The 19,984-nt window shown below is 33.5% G+C and overlaps 1 protein-coding gene across 1 annotated transcript; it reads right to left on the minus strand.

The window, feature by feature from the left end:
• Positions 1-451: 451 nt before the first annotated feature.
• Positions 452-19,393, minus strand: LOC129234275 (degenerin mec-4-like). The gene is made up of 5 exons (XM_054868271.1): positions 19,148-19,393; positions 13,721-13,847; positions 11,403-11,484; positions 958-1,083; positions 452-491 (listed from the first exon to the last, which is right to left on the minus strand). Exons 1-5 carry the CDS (start codon positions 19,391-19,393, stop codon positions 452-454), a joined length of 621 nt encoding a protein of 206 aa, XP_054724246.1.
• Between the last annotated feature and the right edge of the window lie 591 nt (positions 19,394-19,984).

Consider the following 19,984-nt stretch of genomic DNA (forward strand, 5'->3'; position numbering starts at 1 on the left):
GGCGTTGTTGAACGGGTGGAAATAATTGCTTAAGGATCCCATAAACTGCTTTATTTCAAGTACGGAGTCACACTGCGAGGCCTATATGTCTGTTAGAGGGGACCGAACCCCCTACTAACCCCCCTTTTTTTTAGTTTTGCAATTGCTGTTTCATACCATCCGACTCTAACGAGTGTCATTTATGATCATGCTTGTGTATTTTGAATTTTAGATGGTTATTTGTTTTGTATTGTTTCAATGTATGCACATGCCAAATTTCATTAAAATCGGTCCAGTGGTTCTGAAAATTATTGACCAAATCTGAAAATTCTCTTAATTTCGTACACCAGTGTATGTGAGATTGGCATGTTGTACTAGCCACTTTGACAACGTAAAAAAGAGGACAACCGCTTTTTCTCTCGACAAGTTTTTGACTTTTTAGGCTGCAGCTTCTGAAAAAGCGCACTGCGGGTCACTTGTCAGGGTGCTTGCTCGATATATTGACTTTATGCCTGCTAATGCTGCAAATATGTATTTACAGAAATATGTGAACAAACCCCGCGTTAAAAACTTAAGAACTGCAATAACGTCGATTATATTTACATGTGACCTCAAATTTGAGTAAATTGTAGTTACTTTTACTTTTTCATTTTAAATTTTGAAATACATTCACGTCTCCCTGGAAATTCTTCTAACCCTTACTATGCCAAATTCTCCATCCTTACCACTCCAGGGGGGCACACCCCCTCCTGTTGTGAACCCCTGCTCTATGTTTTTAAATGTTTTAAGGGGTTTTCAAAATGGATTATCAAAATTAAAATGACACACTAAGTTATGTTAAAAGGGGTTAACATTCGTTATTCATTGCGATTTTAAATGTGTTTTCCGCAGTGGTCGAAATTGCAATCAAATTGTTCTTTTTATTATTATTATTATTATTTTTTTTTTTTTTTTTTTTTGACTTTAAGCAAAACTTACTCGGAATCAGTACTGATCACAGATGGCGTTCCATTCTTCATGGTTAGAGATCGAGATTTTTTGACCAACTGGAAGAAATCGGAGTTAAGCTTACTGCTGGAGAGGACAATGTCATAGTCTTTCTCCCTACAAAAAAAAAAAAAAAAAAAAAAAAAAACAAGTGTGCAATGAGAAATCACGTAATATATATATATATATATATATATATATATATATATATATATATATATATATATATATATATAGGGGGGGGAGGAGAGACATATTTATCTCCTGTAAACGTTTTAAAACTTTTTAAAATCATCATAGATCAATATTATTCAAAAAGTTGTTTAGCAGTATATATTATGAGCCTAAACCAGTATATGAATTTGTTGGTATGAAGCAATAATCCTCCCTCCCCCCTTTCTGTATAAGGGGGAGAGGGCTATCCTCCCTTAAATTTTCCGAAATGTTTAAAGCAAAAAAAAAATCGTTTTTCTACAGAAACTAATGTCAAATACAACTGGTTCTTGCAAGAATGTTTAGAAAGAAAAATTTAAAAAAAAAAAAAATTGCGAAACAAATCGACTTGTATTGATCTAATGTCATAGCATAAAAAAACCTTCTCAAAAACAAGCTAGAAATAGTAAAAATAGCATAAAAAGAAGTAATAGGTTACAGCAGCAAAATTTGCCTTGCAGTGATTGTTTGTATCCTGCAGAGAAATGTGAAAGCAGTTCCACAGTAAAATATTGCATATCTATACATGATTTTGTAATGCGGTAGGTATCGAGGCCGATTCATTTCAACAGTCGCTATTTCTTTCGTTACGTTTGGATGTTACTTCGGTTTCGCACTTTCTTCTGCATTTCTTTCTTCCAAATTTCTGAAAACGAGTCTTTATCTCGACATTATTGTTTGTACTGCTTCTTTAAAAATAGTTCCTACTTTCCTTCAAGAACTAGTGAAAATTTCCTTGTGTTTGATTGTGTTTGTTCATTTTCAATCACCAATGGGGTCGTTTCCAAAATTCTAAAAGTATTTTTTTCTGAAAGAGCATGCTTAAAAACATAGGATCTGACCATTTTTCAAATAATTTATTTAAGTTTAATATTTCTAAAAAATTACGTAATTCGGTGCGTTTTCACTGTTTACACTTCTGTCGTGTGACATCACAAATGATGAAATGCCATTCAATGTTGCCATTCACAGAACAAAATATATAATTCGCATCTTTACTCACGTGCATTGGCAACGATATGGTTGATAGCAAGCGTAGAGCGCAATTTTAATTCGCTGCTTGATTATCATAACGTGGAAACGTAGTAGAAAGATGCGGCAAAGTGCATCATTTGTGACGTCATCAAGACCATGCCTTGTTTGAAAAATCGGACATTTAAAAAAATTAATTTAAAAAAAAAACAGTTGGGAAAATAAAAGTATTTTCTGGATCCATGTTTGTTTTTTTTTTTATTTATTTATTTATTTATTTTATTTTATTTTATTTTATTTTATTTTATTTTTTTTTTTGCTCATTCTATCCATTTCAATGACTAAAAGTACTTTTGACTGAAGGAAACCACTCCATTGCCATTTTTCTCTGTTTTGCTTATTTTTTGAGATATAAAGTAGTTTTTCTCTTTTTCTTTTTTTTCATGTACGAAGACGATCGAACTTGGATAATTCGAAGTCTTTTAATTGAATTCATGGATAATTCCAAGTTTTCTGTCTGTCCCTTGAAACTTCTATTCAATTATAATGCTACAGAATCTTGGTTATTTCAAAGTCCAACTTCTTGAATTCGAAGTTGCGGTCACTTTCAAAAATGCCAAAATTCAGTTTCAGTGTAGTTATTTCAAAAGTGGCCAAATTATTTTCTGCTATGATTTAAATTCCGATACAACAAGAATATATTTATATGCATGGTCCGAATTGAGCCAAACGACAGTAGCTAATTATTTCCGGAAGGCAGGATCGATCAAGAGCACTGTCCCTAGCGACCTTCCTGACAAAGAAAATGTACCTCCCCTAGGTGCATGAAAGACAGCTAACTATTTACTAATTACGTCAACATGGATGAATACATGGACATTCATGGAAAGATTTTGCTTCAAAAAAATAAGTAAACTCTTTGATGTAATCTGAAATATCTCAATATTTTACAAAGCTGTAGTTCTTTTATTTAAAATTAATGAAAAAATATTTTTTCGCAATTTCTGTTATAATTAATTATTTTATGGCACCAAAAAAAAAAAAATACATATATATTTTTTTGGATAATTCGAAGTTTTGCAGTGGCCCCATTGCATTTCGAATTATCCAAGTTCGACTCTATTTTATAAACGAAACGCTTCCCACTCAAATTTCAACCTAAATCTATATTTTAATCTACACAGACGAAATTTTTTTAACTGTTTTGGACACCACTATACAGCCTGATGTTTTCCTAAGCTAAAACCTTCATTTAATATGCCAATGTTTAAGTTCTGCTCTGATTTTATCAAAATACTGGTGGAAACCCGGAAGTAAAAGAAGGCCAATTGGACACTCACTATAACGTGTTCAGCAGCTCTTCCTAAGTGGCGTCGAAAAGGACAGAGATGTAAGGAAACTGCACATCATCAACCTATCGCCCATTTTTAAAATGGAATCTATCCCGAGGGCTAGTCTTTGCTTTGGAGAACAGATAGTACGTCATACATGCGTATGAACGCAAAGGTAACCGAAATATCACGCCTTTTTTCTTCTGTTTTCGCTTTTTTCTAGACAGAGTATTCATACATTCCCTGTTTTACGGATATCAAGAATAAAAAATCCTTCCAAAGTTTGAATTTCGACACTAATAGAAAACTCCCAAACTTAACCTGATATTAAGCTTGTTCGAATCATATACGTCAGTTGGAGCTGCTGGAACAACTGTTTAGAGAGTTAAAATCTTCAGTCATAATTCATTTCGAATTCGTAATCTATTTCGTTTTTTTATGCACTTTCAAGGAAAGTTTCATCAAATTCACTTGGATTTTCTCTCGCAGCTCTACAGTATCTTTTTTTCCTTGAGAAATATATATGCAGTACAACCTCGATATCTCAAATCTCTTGGGACAGGAAAAAAAATTCAAGATATCGAGTTTTTGAGTTATCAAGGTTTTAAAATAATTACACGAGTAACTCTCACAATTACACACACGTACGCTATATGCATTTATATATGTACTATGGGGTCACTTCGAATTACGATCAATAAAGTAGTCTTCAATATTTTACTAGATTTGAAATTTTATAATTGTCGAAAGTGCACAGGATGAGATTTTGAAATGAACAACAATTTCAACTTGGTGTATTCACCTAAAAACTTAAAAATTCTAACTATATCTTCAACCAGTAACCTCACATTCAAAAAGTTCTCAGCAGCCATTTTGTAGGAGTTAAAAAGCAAAATGATTAAAATGAGGAACACATTTCACAGTTAACGGACGAAATAATCGACCCCCTTTCCTCAAAGTGCACAACAAATGCACAAAGATTCTAAACTGTGGGGGAAACACAGCACCTCCCTCATATCAACACTCCCCTATTATCTTGCCCCAATCCTCCATTTACAAAATTTCCTAGAAAATTGATGAAAAACGTCAAGCAATTGTCCCTGGAACTGGTTTTACTACAAAAGTTGCCAAAGAAAAACAATTAAAACAATTCTGTGCAAAAATTTCGACATTCAAGGGTTTCAAAAAATAAATTTCGAGATAACTATGGAAAATACATAGGAGTTTCATAGAAAATGCTGGGGAAATTTTTTTTTCGAGACATCAAGGATTTTGAGATAAGGAGGTTCGAGATATTAAGGTTTGACTGAATACGAGTTACTTCAGATTGAAAACTGTTCCGAAAATTCATCTGCAGAATTTTCAATCAGCTTATACAACTACAGAAAACTGCTGATTACCCGAGAGTGGGTTACTCGCTAACTTCGGGGGGGGGGGGGGGGGATTTTGTACTGTATTAAGGAAAATAAATTTATAGAGAAAAGAATAAGAGCAAGATGAAAATGAAGATGAAGAGTTCAACGTACAAGCGCTGATGGAAAAATAAAACGGCTTCATAACAAGCTGATAAACTAATACGGTATTTAGAGAGACAAGATGTAGCACGGTCGGTTGAAATATTGATGTTAAGAATAAGTCAGTCAAGAATCTTACTACTATTATATATGCGAAAGATTGTCTGTATGGATGTATGGATGTTTGTTACTCTTTCACGCAAAAACTACTGAACGGATTTTGATGAAACTTTACAATAATATAGCTTATGCATCAGAATAACACATAGGGTAGTTTTTGTCCCGTTATGGGGGGCAAACCCCCCTTAGGGGGGCAATAAAACACAATTTTTGTATAAATTCTCTAATATTGGGATGAAAAAATACTTGCACATATTTACATTATTTGTCCATCGAAAGCTCTGATTTTTCTGCTGAAGATGGCACCTGTTCGAAATTTGTAAGTAGAATAAAAAACGAGTTATGAGCTTTTTAGTTCCATGTTCGAAGGCTTTCCTCAACTCAATACAGTACTTAGTGTATCATCTCAACTCCCTGACGATAGCGACAATTGTTGTATTGTTGACTATCTTTGCTTTTCGTGACTGTTCAAGGCTTTTCTCAAGTCAAATCTTGAAGTAAGATTTTTGCACAAGATTGGCAAATAATACATGATTTGGTTGATCATTTTTCACCTAAACGGAACTTCAATGTTAATGGTTTTTATTATTATTTATGCTGATTGAACACTTACTCATTATCCAATCAACCAGCAGAAATATCGCCAAAATTTTTGCAGAAAGATTTCCGTAGCTGATGCATTTGGCAGTTTTTTCAACGTCGCTGTTTTTGAAGCCGAATACTATGTCATAATGTTTCTCAGCTTTCACCATGTAAACAAAATATCGCCAATCAAAGAATTTTCAAAAAACTTTTTTTACTATGTTAAATAATCCAGCAACTAAATTAGGCAAATCCATAAATAGCACAAAAACTTCCATTAATTTTCCTTTTTTGCACAATTTCAAACAATCACCAAATTTTACTACTTATTTTGGAAACATTTCGGATGAAACTGTTTAGCACCATTTTATGGTGACCAAGCATCTGGCAGGTATGTCAGCATCTGCCGACGATATCTCTGTAACAAAAATTAATATCATATCGTTTTACAAAGTAAGGGAAGAAGGGGGGAGCATCATCGAAGGTACGACAAAACGACTTTCGCAAATTCGGTAAAATCGCACCAAGAGCCCACAATGATTGAAATTTCCCAAAATAACTAAAGCATGTAAAAGGGGATCACGAGCAACTTCAATAGCAACACAGAGAAGGTTTTAGACTCCAGGTTAAAAAAAAAGTATCAACAGATTAATCTTTTTAAACATGAGAAGATTAATTTCATGTTTTGGAAATTTGTATATGCTTAAATATAGTGCTTTCGTTTCTAAATCAATACTATTTTGTTCTTTATACTTATTGCTTTATTGCTATTTTAGTTTTATGGGTAAGGAAAAAGCTCGATTTTTAATCAAGTCAAAAAGATTTGTTTTAAATTCTTTCACTTAAAACAGAAAACAAAAGCAAGTAACGATTTTTTCTCATAATTATTACTGACCCAGGCAACGCCGGGTATTTTTGCTAGTTAAGAATAAGTGTTTTCGCAACAACAAATTAAATAAAAGAAAATCTACAAATCTTATTTTTAGTATGTTGTTTTTGTAAATTTTGAACTTAATACATTGTTAAAAATTTTCCGGAAAATTTACGGTAATTGCTACTGGTATCCATGTTGCTAGTAACTATTACCGTAAAAATCAAATGTTACAGTAAAATTTCACGGTTTCCTCGGTAGGTCACAGCAACCAATTGGAGCTGGGATCACTTATTTCTTCGGTAGAAATTACCGTAAAAATCAGCGATGCTGTAAGTTCACCATTTTACACTAACAATTACCAGAAAATCTTCCTGAATTTTTAACAGTGTAGTGAGATGCATTTTAACGAATAAATTAGCTTACCTTAGCGTTAACTTAAGAACAATTTTTTTTAATTGCTCTTTAGTACTTCGGTTTATAAAATAGATTTAGTTTTCAACATCGTACCACATATATTTTCAACGTTTGAGTCACGATTACAATATAATCATTTTCATGCAAGCACAAGTTTTGTCTTATTCATCTCCTTTTTTGAGTGTATCCTCAGTTTCGTCCACAGTCCATTTACCCTCCACCCCTCCTTTTCAGATTTAGTCATACCTTTTGATATATTAAAGGTGAGAGGAAATTTAAAGTGCCGGCGAAGCTGTTGCATAAACTCTATTTTGAACGATTTCGGGTTATCCTCGATTTTTATAATTCGTGGTACTCGTGCCACCCAAGTCCGCGTTTGATCGAGGGGGAACTGCCTATTATTATTCTAAAAGCAAATCTGCATTTTTTTCCAGAACAAGAAGTTCCGTCTAGAGTTAAACGAGTCTACTTTCCCGTACACAAACACCGACTTTCTAGTATCTGATCAATATTCTCAAAGCTAAAACCGCAAATTATTTCCAACATAATTTTTTAATATTTTAAGCCGATTTTTTGAAATAAAATAATACACCTCGATCATCTAGAAAATTAAATGCGTTAAAAAATGAATAAACAAATACTTTAAACAAAGCAGATAATACTTTTTTCTCTCTTCGCAACTCCAGAGCTCGAATACGCTATCTTGCGGTGATTAACACTACCGCCGAAATAGGTAAAACATTTCATTCCATGTGTTTTCTTTGGGGTAAATTACAGGCTTCAGACAGTTTGTGGTGTAATGTAATTTCAGAAGAGTAAGAAAAAAAAGCTTCCCACAAACACGATGAAAAATTACTGTCATTCACTAAGCGTCAAAGCAAGTTATAAATTACGGCATTTATTTGTTTTACTTTTTTCATCCGCCATTAGACAGTAGCTCCAGCGCCCCCTATAGTTTATTGGAGTTGCGTATTAAAAAATTATTGAACCGCTTTCAAAAAGAAAAAAAAGCAATTAGAATTAATAAGCTCATTAAATGAAATACATCACATCAAAAGAATAGTTTGTTTTTCCCATGTTGCCGAAAAATAATTTAAAAAATGAATTAATGTAAGGGGACATAGTGCAAAGTGAAAAGGTGAAACATTTTCTCTGCTTTTAGCTCCACCTATCTGGAATTATTTTAACTATGTAGTACCATATGTAAAGTAAGACAAAACAACGTTAGAAGAAGCACAAATTTGTACCAGTCAGGAAAAAAATACCGATAAAGATTAAAGCATTTGGTGATACACACTGTTAAAACTACAGGTTGCGTTTGGCACCTGTCAGGGGTGAAACGCTTGTTCACCAGCGACACCCGAAAAAGAGCCGAAATTGCACCCTTAGCAAGGGTGAAAAACTGGCTCCCTTCACCCAACGTGCACCGTAGGTGAAAAGATGGTACCCTAGCTGAGAAAAATGGCACCTTTATTGCTTCCTATAGGGATCCCCCCCCCCCCCACCCCTCCGTGTTGTGTGCGTTTTTGAATACAATTGTGTTTTATTTATTTTGATTTATATATACGAAGGCATTTGATCACATTTCAACTTTCGAACATAGTTTAGAAGTGTTCATGACTTTAATTTGTCTGTTCGTGCACTAACTTTCTTATATTCACACTTGAATTGCTCAGTAATTAATATGTTGTTGACAATTTTTACTATAATCCGTACCGAAAATGAACAGGGAAGGTATTTATCAATCATTTGCCGCAACAACCAGAAATATTAGGTAACATTAGATTAGAATCATAGGAAAATAAAAGCGTTTCATAAACGTTTAAAATTTTAATCGAGCGTAACTTATCAATACTTATTATAAGAGTCGAAATTTGAGTATCCTTATGCGTACAAGATAAATACTAATTTAAAAGCCCTTCTTTCCAATGTCAAGTTTTCCGTCAGATTAAAAATAAAAACGAGCAGATAACTACATTAGCTTCGTGCAATAACACCTGAGAAAGATACGTTAACCAAAACACGATATGAAACATGAGTCAAACGCTGAGTGAGAGATTTCTTTTCACGCAGTTTTTTTTTCCTCTGCCTTTGCTGCTCTGTTCGTTTCCACTACATAGTTATTTCATTCAGAAGAAATAGACATTGGTATATAGGCTGTTTACGTCGATGCATTTTTATTCCGGAATTAGCAATTCAATTATCAGCTGATTTAAACGTTTTTATTTTTAATGTTGTTGTTGTTCAAGATAGTACTGATAGATAGTTTTAGGTAACAGTTTTGCAGGATATAAATAACAAGACATTAAATGTTTAATAAGGTAAACGGAACAATAAGAGTTGTCAACATACTTTAAACACTTTAAATATGTTCGAAAGTTCTAAGAACTACAATATGACCAAATGCCTTTACTTACGCCAGATTTCGAAGATTAATCCACGAAATTTTCAGTTTTGTACTTCATTCCATGTGAAAGTAAATTTCGTTGCAACTTCCTTCGTTCGCGATTCAAACTGAAGTTTCGTTGGACGATAAGTCAGAGCGCATGCGCAAGGAGTCGCTCTCCTATTGAATGGTCTTTTAGCACTTTTGTTGACGTCGTTCACCCACTGAGGAACCAAAAGCACCTTAACGACACTTCCTAGCCTCTGTTTCACCCAGAGGCACTGTTTTTTCACCCTTGGGTGAAATTCTTTACCCCTGTGGAACTCCTGGTTTTAACAGTGCAGGCAATGTTTAAAAAACGACTCTCATATTGTAATATTTTGTTGCAAGTCCCAAATTATTTTTGTTACTGTAAAATGATTAAGTTAAACATAAATATACACCTCCTAGTATTCAATGCAGTATTAATTTAACTAACATTAAGCTTATTTGTGATTGAAATAAATTGTACAATTAGTCAAGCACATAGGGGGGGGGGCAAAGTGAAATAGTTTGTTTCATTTTCTCACTCAATCATTTAATATAAATCACTTATAAGTTTTCATTTATCAATTAATTCATTTTAATTTCTTCATTAAGTAATTCATTTCTCTCTCTCTCTCTCTCTCTCTCTCTTTATTCATTCATTTACTTATTTTCATATTCATTCATCCTTTTACTCGCTCATTTATGTTTCTTCATATATTAATTGATTTATTCATTTTATTATTCATTTATTTATTCAACCTTTTATTTACTAATTCTTTTGATCAAAAACATGTTTTATAATCGAATAGAAAGTATTTCATTAGAAAAATATTTTATTTTTCACTTTGCCCCATGAAAAAAAAGTGAAAATTTTCCACTTTTTTTTTAAAGACACAAACTTACTGCCAAAAATAAAAAATACTGTTTCGACGGAAGTATTATTATAAAATAGAATGTTCTTTCTTTATGTGCTGTAATCTTCAAAACCAATTTCCGATTTGTTCATTTTGAAAAAGATCAGTCATTTAACCCCACACTTAAGTCACTTTGCCCCACATTCCCCTACTTTCAAAATAATGAAAACAGTAAAATGTCAACTTAAAGAAATAATTTTCATTGTCGAAAAAAAAAATAAAAATCGTCTGCGCATATCCTTATGTAGAAACATAAAGGACTCCGAATTTCTCCGCCAAAAATTGAATACATAAATTAAACTTCAGAGTGAAAATAGTAACAAACCACGTTAAAAATATATGTATTTCAAAGTAAAAACCATGGCTGCAGAGTTGGAGTCGAAGTCAATCTCATTTTAAGACAAAAGAGATTCAAGAGCCGAAGGTGTTTAATTCAAAGACTTGGAGATGGAATTGGTTATTATCCTTTAAAGTCTGCAACACTGCCAATGTTTGTTTTCGGAGTCGGACTTATTTTTGGATAAAGGAGTCGGAGTCTCAGTTTCTAAGAGTCAGAGTCAGTCATTTTTCCACCGCGTATACATTTTTATGAAAAATACGAAGTCAGAATCAAAGTCGGGGAGTCGGAGTCCGACTAATTTTCGGGCATAGGAGTCAGAGTTGGAGTCAGGTGCCTCAAAATTCTCGGAGTCGGGAGTAGGTCGTCACGAGCTATTTCGAACAAAATTTGTTTCAAGTAAATCCGCCTTCAAGTTTGAAATCTATGTTGACTTTCAGTTTATTCACAGGCGCTAATGTTAACGGATTTGAACCGTTCAAAATTGAATTTATTGTATTTATTTTTGAATTTGTTTTGTTTTTTGCGATATTTTTAAGACGACACTAAGCATTTTTTTAATGCCCTTTTCTTCTTTCTCTTAGTTTTACTTAGAAAGTAGGCTAAAAATTAAACAAAATAAATGCTTAATGTATTTTTAATGAACTGCTAACGGGTCGAACTGACATGCAAATAGATAAGGGGAGACACATAACAGAAGTGATCGAATTTCGATCACAAACAATGCGAGCTGAAATAAATCGTCACTTCACCTGCATGCCGGAGGACAACTGCAATCAATTTTACCAGCGTCATTGTCCGTCATTACTTCCACGAAACAATCGTCAATCTCTGCTACGAAAGAAAAAAAAAATAATCATAAATAAACATCGAAGGTATATTTTTTTAATAATTATTATTAATGTAAACTAATTTCACCGTTAAGGTTACTAAGCTTGCGTTCGACGAACCTCACCGGTCGACCGGTGAGTAACCGGTTGCTAACCGCAGCGTTCTTGTCTTGAGAGCTACCGGTTAACTAGTTGCTTCCGATGTCGTTTTATTAGAGCCGCTATATAGATAGGCCGACGCATCAGTCTAAGTTTAGCCATTTTGGATCGGATTTTTCATTTTTGCACTGCTTGGGTTACCACAGCAAAGTTTCGGATTTCGCCAAATTTGCAGAAAATAAAATTTTATTTTATAAATAATTCACGTGCCGCTAATAATTGCTTACAGTGAACGATCACCAACAAGATAACTCGCCAGAAAACACAAGGACTCAAACACACGACCCAAAAAGGCTTATCTTAAGCTGATGCGTCGGCTCGTATATATAGGGGCCTTAGTTTTATGAGCCTCACCGGTTGATCTACCGATCGACCGCAACTCTAGCTGGTTGATTGGTTGATGGAACCACGTGACATGTACACATACAATTATATGTATTTTTCACCTGCGTGTTATTCGTCTGCGTCATGTCTGCGCAAGTAACTGGTGATCAACCGAAAGCGTTCGATGAAGCATTGTTTCGTGAACAACCGGTTAGTAACCACTGACTTCATTGCTGTCACGTGATTAACCAACCGATCGCTACCGGTCGTGCTCGTCGAACGTAAGCAATGACATGCTCAACATACTTCATTGCTAAGCACAAAGATGTCGTATCGTCACTTTTTATGAACTTTAAGGTATTGTATGGAGTGGAGATCTTTGTAACACAATTTATCTGAATGCAATGTTTTATGATTATTTGTAAATGAGAAATACTTTTAAAAAAATCTTAACACGTGACAATTCAATCAAGTGTAAATTTAAAAATCAATATCTCATTTTGAACTCGGACATTTGCACTTACCACGACAGCATAGTAAATCTCAAAGTTTAAAATTTGCATTTGTTCTAAAACAGATGTATCTTTAAAAATTACTAGAAGAGCTTGGATTTTTTATGTTTTATTATCAGGGAAAATGCTTTGTCCTGCAAAAACCTCCGAAGTCGCAAACTTCGTTTCCTAAGCGTTTGTCGACAATGTGACAACCGTTTTAAAACGTTTCTAAAACCTTTGTAAGCATTGTGACAACTATTTTAAAACGTTTATGAAACGTTTGTCAACAATGTGGCAACCATTTTAAAAAGTTTATGAAACGTTTAAATGTTAGATGTGCTCTTTGGGTGACATTAAATTGATATTGATTTAAACATTAGGATTTTTACCCTTTACCTAGTAATGTCAACAGTCAAAATGACCATTCTTTAAAAGAAGCTGTGAATATTGTATAAAAATGTATGTAACGAAGAAAAGCAATTTATGTTTGTTTTGATATGATTTACAATTCATACAGTTTAACTTGAAGCATTAAAAAAAATCGAAAAAAATATGTCTCAAACATTTTTTACGAGCACTTTGCTCAATGGAAGAAATGTGAATTACGCTGTTGGAAAACAAGAAAACAAAAATTCTAAAATTCCGCGCAAGCGAATATTTCCCTGAAAAATGAATGACTGAAGGTCAAACACTTCAAATCACTACTTTCTCTGCCTCTAGTATGGAACTATCCAGCAGAAATGTTTAAAAAAAAAAAATTAAAAAATGTAACCCATGGTCATTTTGACAGTTGTCGGCTTTTCTTGGTATATTTGAATTTTGCATAGAAACAAAATAAGACAAATGGGTGATTTTTTTTTTTTTTTTTTTGTGGAAGATGTTTATCAATATTTAGACAAAGCCAAAGCACACCAAAGGGATTAGTGAAAACCAAGGTTGCAAACCTTGGAGGAACAATTTTAGGAGCATCTAGGGTGAGTTTGAGGAGCCATTGGAAATTTTGCGGAGCAGTTCGGTATTTTATATAAAAATCAATAAAAATAACTAAAACCACTTATCTTAAACTGTTTTAAAGCTTTAATAATTATTTAAGCACTAGTATAAAAAAATATTAATTTTTAAATTAATAAAGCAGTTTTAAAAAATATATCAATCTTTGATTAACTAAATAATCTTTGATCATGAAACTATATCATCCTTCCGTTTCAAAGTAGAATCGCCAAATCCATTGTGAAACGCATTTGCAACTGAAAAGATTCCTACCTCCAGCTGTGCCGTTAGTAGGGCAGATGAATCCTCGTCGTGGTATGATGGTAGACCGGATGAAACGAGGATGGTAACAGTGGCATCTTCGGAATATTTCGTTGTTCACACAGGCACGTTCACAGTCCTGGAGAGAAAAAAAAACTGTAGATCAATTCTGTAGACAACTACAGGAGTTTTCGGGATCAAAAACCAGAAAATCAAGTACAATATGTATGTGATTAAAATCAATATAAATTGGAAAAAGTCTAAAGTTTACACTGGACTATCTCAACGTAGTATAAAATGATATCTCCAAAAAGCGTCTGTGTGTTTGAATGCGCAAAATATGAGAGCTACCCAGTCGATTTTGCTAAGAATTTCAGTTTGTTTTTTTTAGCACCAGATAGAGTTGGAGGCAGGTCCGAAAAAAGTTTGATTAGTAGTTTTTTTTTCATTCCAATTTAAAGGGGATAGGTACCCTGTAGGGGAGAGTGTTGCTGCTTGGGACACTTTTCATATTTAAATTTTTAACGTCAGTTATTTAAATCAAATTTAAAATCTAAAAGTCACATTAAAATACCCCGGCATATTTCTCTGCAGTATTTTTTTTTAAATTCAGTCAGTTTGAAATAAAATATTGCCAGTCATTTAAATTAAGAGTTCCAAACCGTCCCAAGGTACAATATCCTATTGTACCCCAAGGTACAATATCCTATTGTACCCCAAGGTACAATATCCTATTGTACCTTGGGATACACCCTGTTATACCGTGGGACACTCTTCATTATTCAGGAAACAACCATAAACCTAAACCAATTTTGCTCCAAAAAAAAAAAATGTGTTTAAAAGACTATATGAGATTAGAACATTTTTCCATGTTCCTAAACAAATCTTAATTATTAAGAGCCATGTATATGTTGCACCTTGGGACGTGTCCTAAGGTGCAATATGTTTGGCTGTCCCGAAGTACAAAATCTCCACGTGGTTTAAGAAAAATCAAAATGGGGTCAATCTAGATGCACTATAATTATTTTCTGATAACCAAAATATTTAAAGTACTTCTCTTTAATAACAATATAAAACTCAGTTGATTAGTTTCACAAATACGAAGACAGAAAATGACATTAACTTTGGAGTCATGAAATTTTCTTTCCCTCACAAAATCATCAATTTAGCTATCTTGATGCTAAATGTTACTATAGCACCATTTAGTGGTGGAGGTTACTATTAGAGATTACAAAAAAAAAAGCATGGCTGCTAAAAATAGATTCTCAGAAATCAGTAGTGTCCCGAGGTACAACCTCTCCCTCATATGCGTAATGTTAAATCGCTAAACATTAAGCACCTTTTCTCAAAACGTTTTAATGATAAAAACTTACGATTTTCACAGTGATTTCAAGAGGTATCGAAAAATTTACCAAAGTAAAGTTTTAAGGAATTTTTGTTTATTTCATTATTCAATAAATTTAAACTATAGTCGTTTTTTAAATGAAAAAAGGGGCCATTTTTGACCATAAAAGCAGCTGTTTACAAAAAAGGGTGAGTCCTAAAGAAAAAATTTCACTTCAGTATAATTTTGAGCATGTAAATAAAATGAGGTGAAATTTGGGGATTGAAAATTGCTTGTATATTTAAATATTATATGTCATTCGAAAAAACTGATTTTTTTTTTTTTTTTTTTTTTTTTTTTTTTTTTTTTTTGCGTTGGGTGAAATTTGTTCCAATTTTCAAACTTTATTACGGCAAGAGTTAGTCGAGTTTTCAACCCATTTTTACTTGGTTTTGCTGGAAAAGAAAGAGAGAGAGATTTTGGTCTTTAATTTCTTCATTTCTTTAAAAACCATTATTAAAAATTGATTAAATTGTTCCTTTCTTTACATTATTCGAAAGAGCGTTTTTTTTTCATCTTAGATTTAATACGGCTTAAGGTTGAGGATCAAAGTTCTTATCTCAATAAGAAAAAAAAAAGTTATAAGCGTTTTACACCTAATTTGGAAATTCTTCCTCCAATCAAGTTTTCACGTTTCATTTTGTTGCGATGGTTACGTTTTTAAATCCTTCATTCGTATCGTTTTTCTCATTTGAATTTCTTAAAAGTATTTTATTTTATAGCGATCTACAATCTAATCCTACTACGTTGATTATAACAAGGAAAAAAATGACTTTCAGTTTAGGGCCATTCCATGTGTGATGGAGTTACAATTTTGATTTTTTTTTTTTTTTTTTTTTTGAAGAAAGTGATAACAATTTTCAACAAAACTGTCATTTTTCTCTGCATTTTAATATTAACAATTAAAATATGAAAAACAAAACAGAAGAAAAAACTTTTTTTTTAATGTTTATGTTATTTTTTGCTTCGACGGTTTTGAAATCCAAGTTTTCAGGCTTCTTAGTACAATGCGAAATTTCAGTGAATTACATATTAATTCACTGGTCCAAATTTGATAAAGAACAGATGAAAGTTTCCTCCGTCGAAAATATACAAGCAGTTTCTTTCTTTTGACATAACTAAAACCTGATTCCACAAGAAGGAGGTAGGGAAAAGAATAAATTGAGGATCATTTTCCCCACACTTGGATATAAATAAGATATTTTTTATATTTTGCGATAAGTCCTCATAATCCCTGCTGTTGAATTAATGTTTACTTCTTTCAATACATCTGATCTGATTTCTAACAGTTCTTTCTGGCAAGCTGCATCAGCGTATTCAACATTTGCTGTAAAAGGATTTTTCAGCCAGTCATAAGTCTCATTTGCAATTTTATAAGCCTTGGACGGATTTTAAACAATTTTTTTAGCTATCACGATTGCTGATTGCTTTCATTTGACTGTTTTTGGCGTCCTATCATTTTAATTTCCCACCGCCACCCTCCGCACCATCACCGTCGACCGGCTACTCACGATGCTGCTCCTATAGCGAAAGCCGTCTCCAGGTTGCATCCATGTCCTACCAAACGCGCATAAATACACAACTACACACACACACAAACACACACACATACACCTACACACACATACACACATACATACACACACGCATACACACACACGCATACACACATACATACACACACGCATACATACAGACAACTACACATACGCACACACAAAAAGATACACACACACATACACACAACTACCCACACATTCATGTCTGCACAGACACTAATACATATGCCTACACACACATGCACATACCCCCCAACATACACACTCTCGTGAATGCGAAAAACATAATTTGAATTCAAGATGTCAAAATTCAAAATAATTTTTCTTCTTTTCATCATGGGTCCAAATTGCCCCTAAAGGCTCAAGTAGCCCCGGTTTACGGTACTAGAAAGTCAATGGGAAAGTAGGTTCGTTTTGTTTTAGACAGAAACTTCTAGCTGAACTTGAGAGGACATCTGACTGGTGCATTGCGTTATTCAGAAACAGCATGACTACTGCATGGCCAAGGAAGAGCAAAAATCCATACTGAAGATTTATTCTGTCACTAGTGGTACCCGCACGACTTTGCCCGTAATAGAAAAATTAAAAGGTCTTTTTGTTCGTCTGTATTTTTACAAATAATGTATGGTGAATTTTCTCGCCAATTGGCTTGTACCAATATTACGATTCCACGTTATGATAATTTCGTATCTCGCCAATTCGCTTGTGCCCATGTTACAGTTCCACGTTATGATAATTTCGTAATTTACTCGTCCATCTTATGATATTTTTGTTCTTAAAATTGTAATAGAAAAAGAACAAAATCGAATTTTCGAAGAATCGCTTCGAGGTGCACATCCCCATGCTACAAACTAACTTTGTGCCAAATTTCATTGAAATCGGCCGAACGGTTTAGGCGCTATGCGCGTCACAGGGATTTAGACATCCTACAGACATCCAGACATCCTCCGGACAGAGAGACTTTCATCTTTATTATTAGTAAAGAAGATAAAGAAGATAATAAGCGAAAGTCCGAGATGAGATTTTTGTTGATTGAATTGAATTATACGAAATTGTATACAGTATAACCCCGATTCAACGATTGGCAAGGGACTGCTAAAAATTATCGTTAAATCAAGGACATTGTCAAATCGAGGATCATATATATTCAATGCAGTCAAATTCGGACCAGTGAAATGTATCATTAAATTGAGGATATCGTTAAGTCGGGAATCGGTACACTGTATATGATTACCTTACAATAACTCTGCTTCAAAATAATTTCAAAAAATAATAATAATAATAATGCCCTAATGTATAGATCAACATTAATGTTTAACGGATGGGTGGCAGAGTTGGGCAAATTTTAATTGCATGAACAATAAAGATTAACAATTTATTAATTGGTGAACGTAACCACAACAACTAACAATTGATCAATTGTAATTGTGGAAAATTGCAATTAACGACTAATTAATTGTTAATTGTAGTTTACTACTACAGTTAACAATTAATTAATTGTTAATTGTAGTTTGCTACAATTAACAATTGTCAATTGTTTTGTGACTTTTAATTAAAACTAACCCTTAAAAAATTACTGGTTTTGTATAATATTCTGTACAGGCGAAAGCGACAGGTCTACCTGGGATGTGGACGCTGGACGGGTACCATATTACTATCTATTTAAATACACATGTTCGAACCAATAAAAGATCAATGCTCAACAGTAACTTTATTACGAGCAATAAATTATTTACTGCAGCATATGACTTTCCTCTTGATTATGGTCCCAGCGAAATTTCCTTAGAAAAGGTATATTTCAATTAAAAATTCAAAACCCATTTTTTCATTTTTTTTAATTTATTAATAAAAGTCTAAATAACATCTGAGAGAAATTTAAGAAATATGTATCTTAATTAGTACATGATTTTAAAAAATAAAATAAAACAGAGCGGTCTCTGAGACCACACGTCCCCTGTTATGTCCTTTCTCACCTTCCCTGTTATAAGTTAAACTAAAACAATGATTTACACTAAGTTAAAACACTTAATTAAAACACAAACATTTACGTGTGGATAAAGCTTGCCTAGACGAGACTAGTTCACGCGGCGAGCAAGCAATCAGCATTGAAAAAAAAAACGAAATTGAATAATACTTTCGACTCTGTACCTTGCGCTGTACCTATTGATACATAAAGTTAATTGTTAGTTTAAATTGTTTCAAAAAACAATTTTAAAAAATAATTGCAATTATTTTAATTGTGAGAAACGATTAATGTACATTAATCCAATTACATTAATTGCAAAGGGCAAATAATAGTTTAATTTCAATTAATTTAATTGCAATTTATTTAATTTTAATTACTTTTTTTAATCAATTAACAAGGCAATTGAAAAATTGATTAATGCCCAACACTGGTGGGTGGTTAATTTTGCTATTAACATAGGTGCAAAAGAGGGCTGTTGGTATAAAGGTTGACCATCTCTGTCCTGTAGCCTCGGAAGAGTTGGTACTCACGTTCTGGCTGTAAGGATCTCTGGAATAGTTGTAACTGAGAACTTCTCCGTCCTTCGCGCAGACACCCCAGGGCTTCCCCAAGCGATGGATTTCCACGTAATCGAGCTTAATGGAAGTCATATCTCCAGGTCGAACATCTACTCCGTCCTCGGCTGCTATCGGAATTGACCGGGGATCGTGAACCACGACACGAATCCCCAGTTCACGTGTCAGCAACGGCAGTGAATCGGTCTTCAAGGCTTGCATGTATAACTGAAGACCTGAAAGAACAATTATTCTCACTGAAATGCAGTGTGTGGTTCAAATAGAATGGTGGGGTTTCATAAGCTGCCGGTTTGGGGATATTGGACTTGGTAGAGCTCGACTAAAAATTCAAAGTTGTGAAGTTTAACGTTAACTGCAGCTGGATATCTCAGCGCGATATTGTATGTGTCCCACTTGTCACAGGCACCCGTATGTGTAATTTTAGTAGGGGCTAAGACAATTTTTGGGTTTTAAGGCCTAAGTTTTTCTTTTTTCTACTCTCTACCTGTTTCCTACTAACTTCCTTCTCACTTGATTTCAATGAGGATTTTTTGGATCTGTTGTCTTCAGTATAATTGGTATTTTTAGAGAAAAAACTTATCATCTTATTAATTTATGCGGATTTTGATCCTTACTGTTGTCCTCGTTATAATGCTGGAAGCGTTTTACAATAATGAGTTTCATTTAAGAACTTTAGGCTTCCAACCCCAATGTAAAGGGGATTGTTATTTAATTTTCATTAAAAGACAAAGCTCTTACTTAAAATACATACACTGTTGTAATTCTGAAAGCAATTATATGAAAAGGAAGTTT

The sequence above is a fragment of the Uloborus diversus genome, chromosome 1 (assembly GCF_026930045.1).
Source record: "Uloborus diversus isolate 005 chromosome 1, Udiv.v.3.1, whole genome shotgun sequence".
Lineage (NCBI taxonomy): Eukaryota > Metazoa > Arthropoda > Arachnida > Araneae > Uloboridae > Uloborus > Uloborus diversus.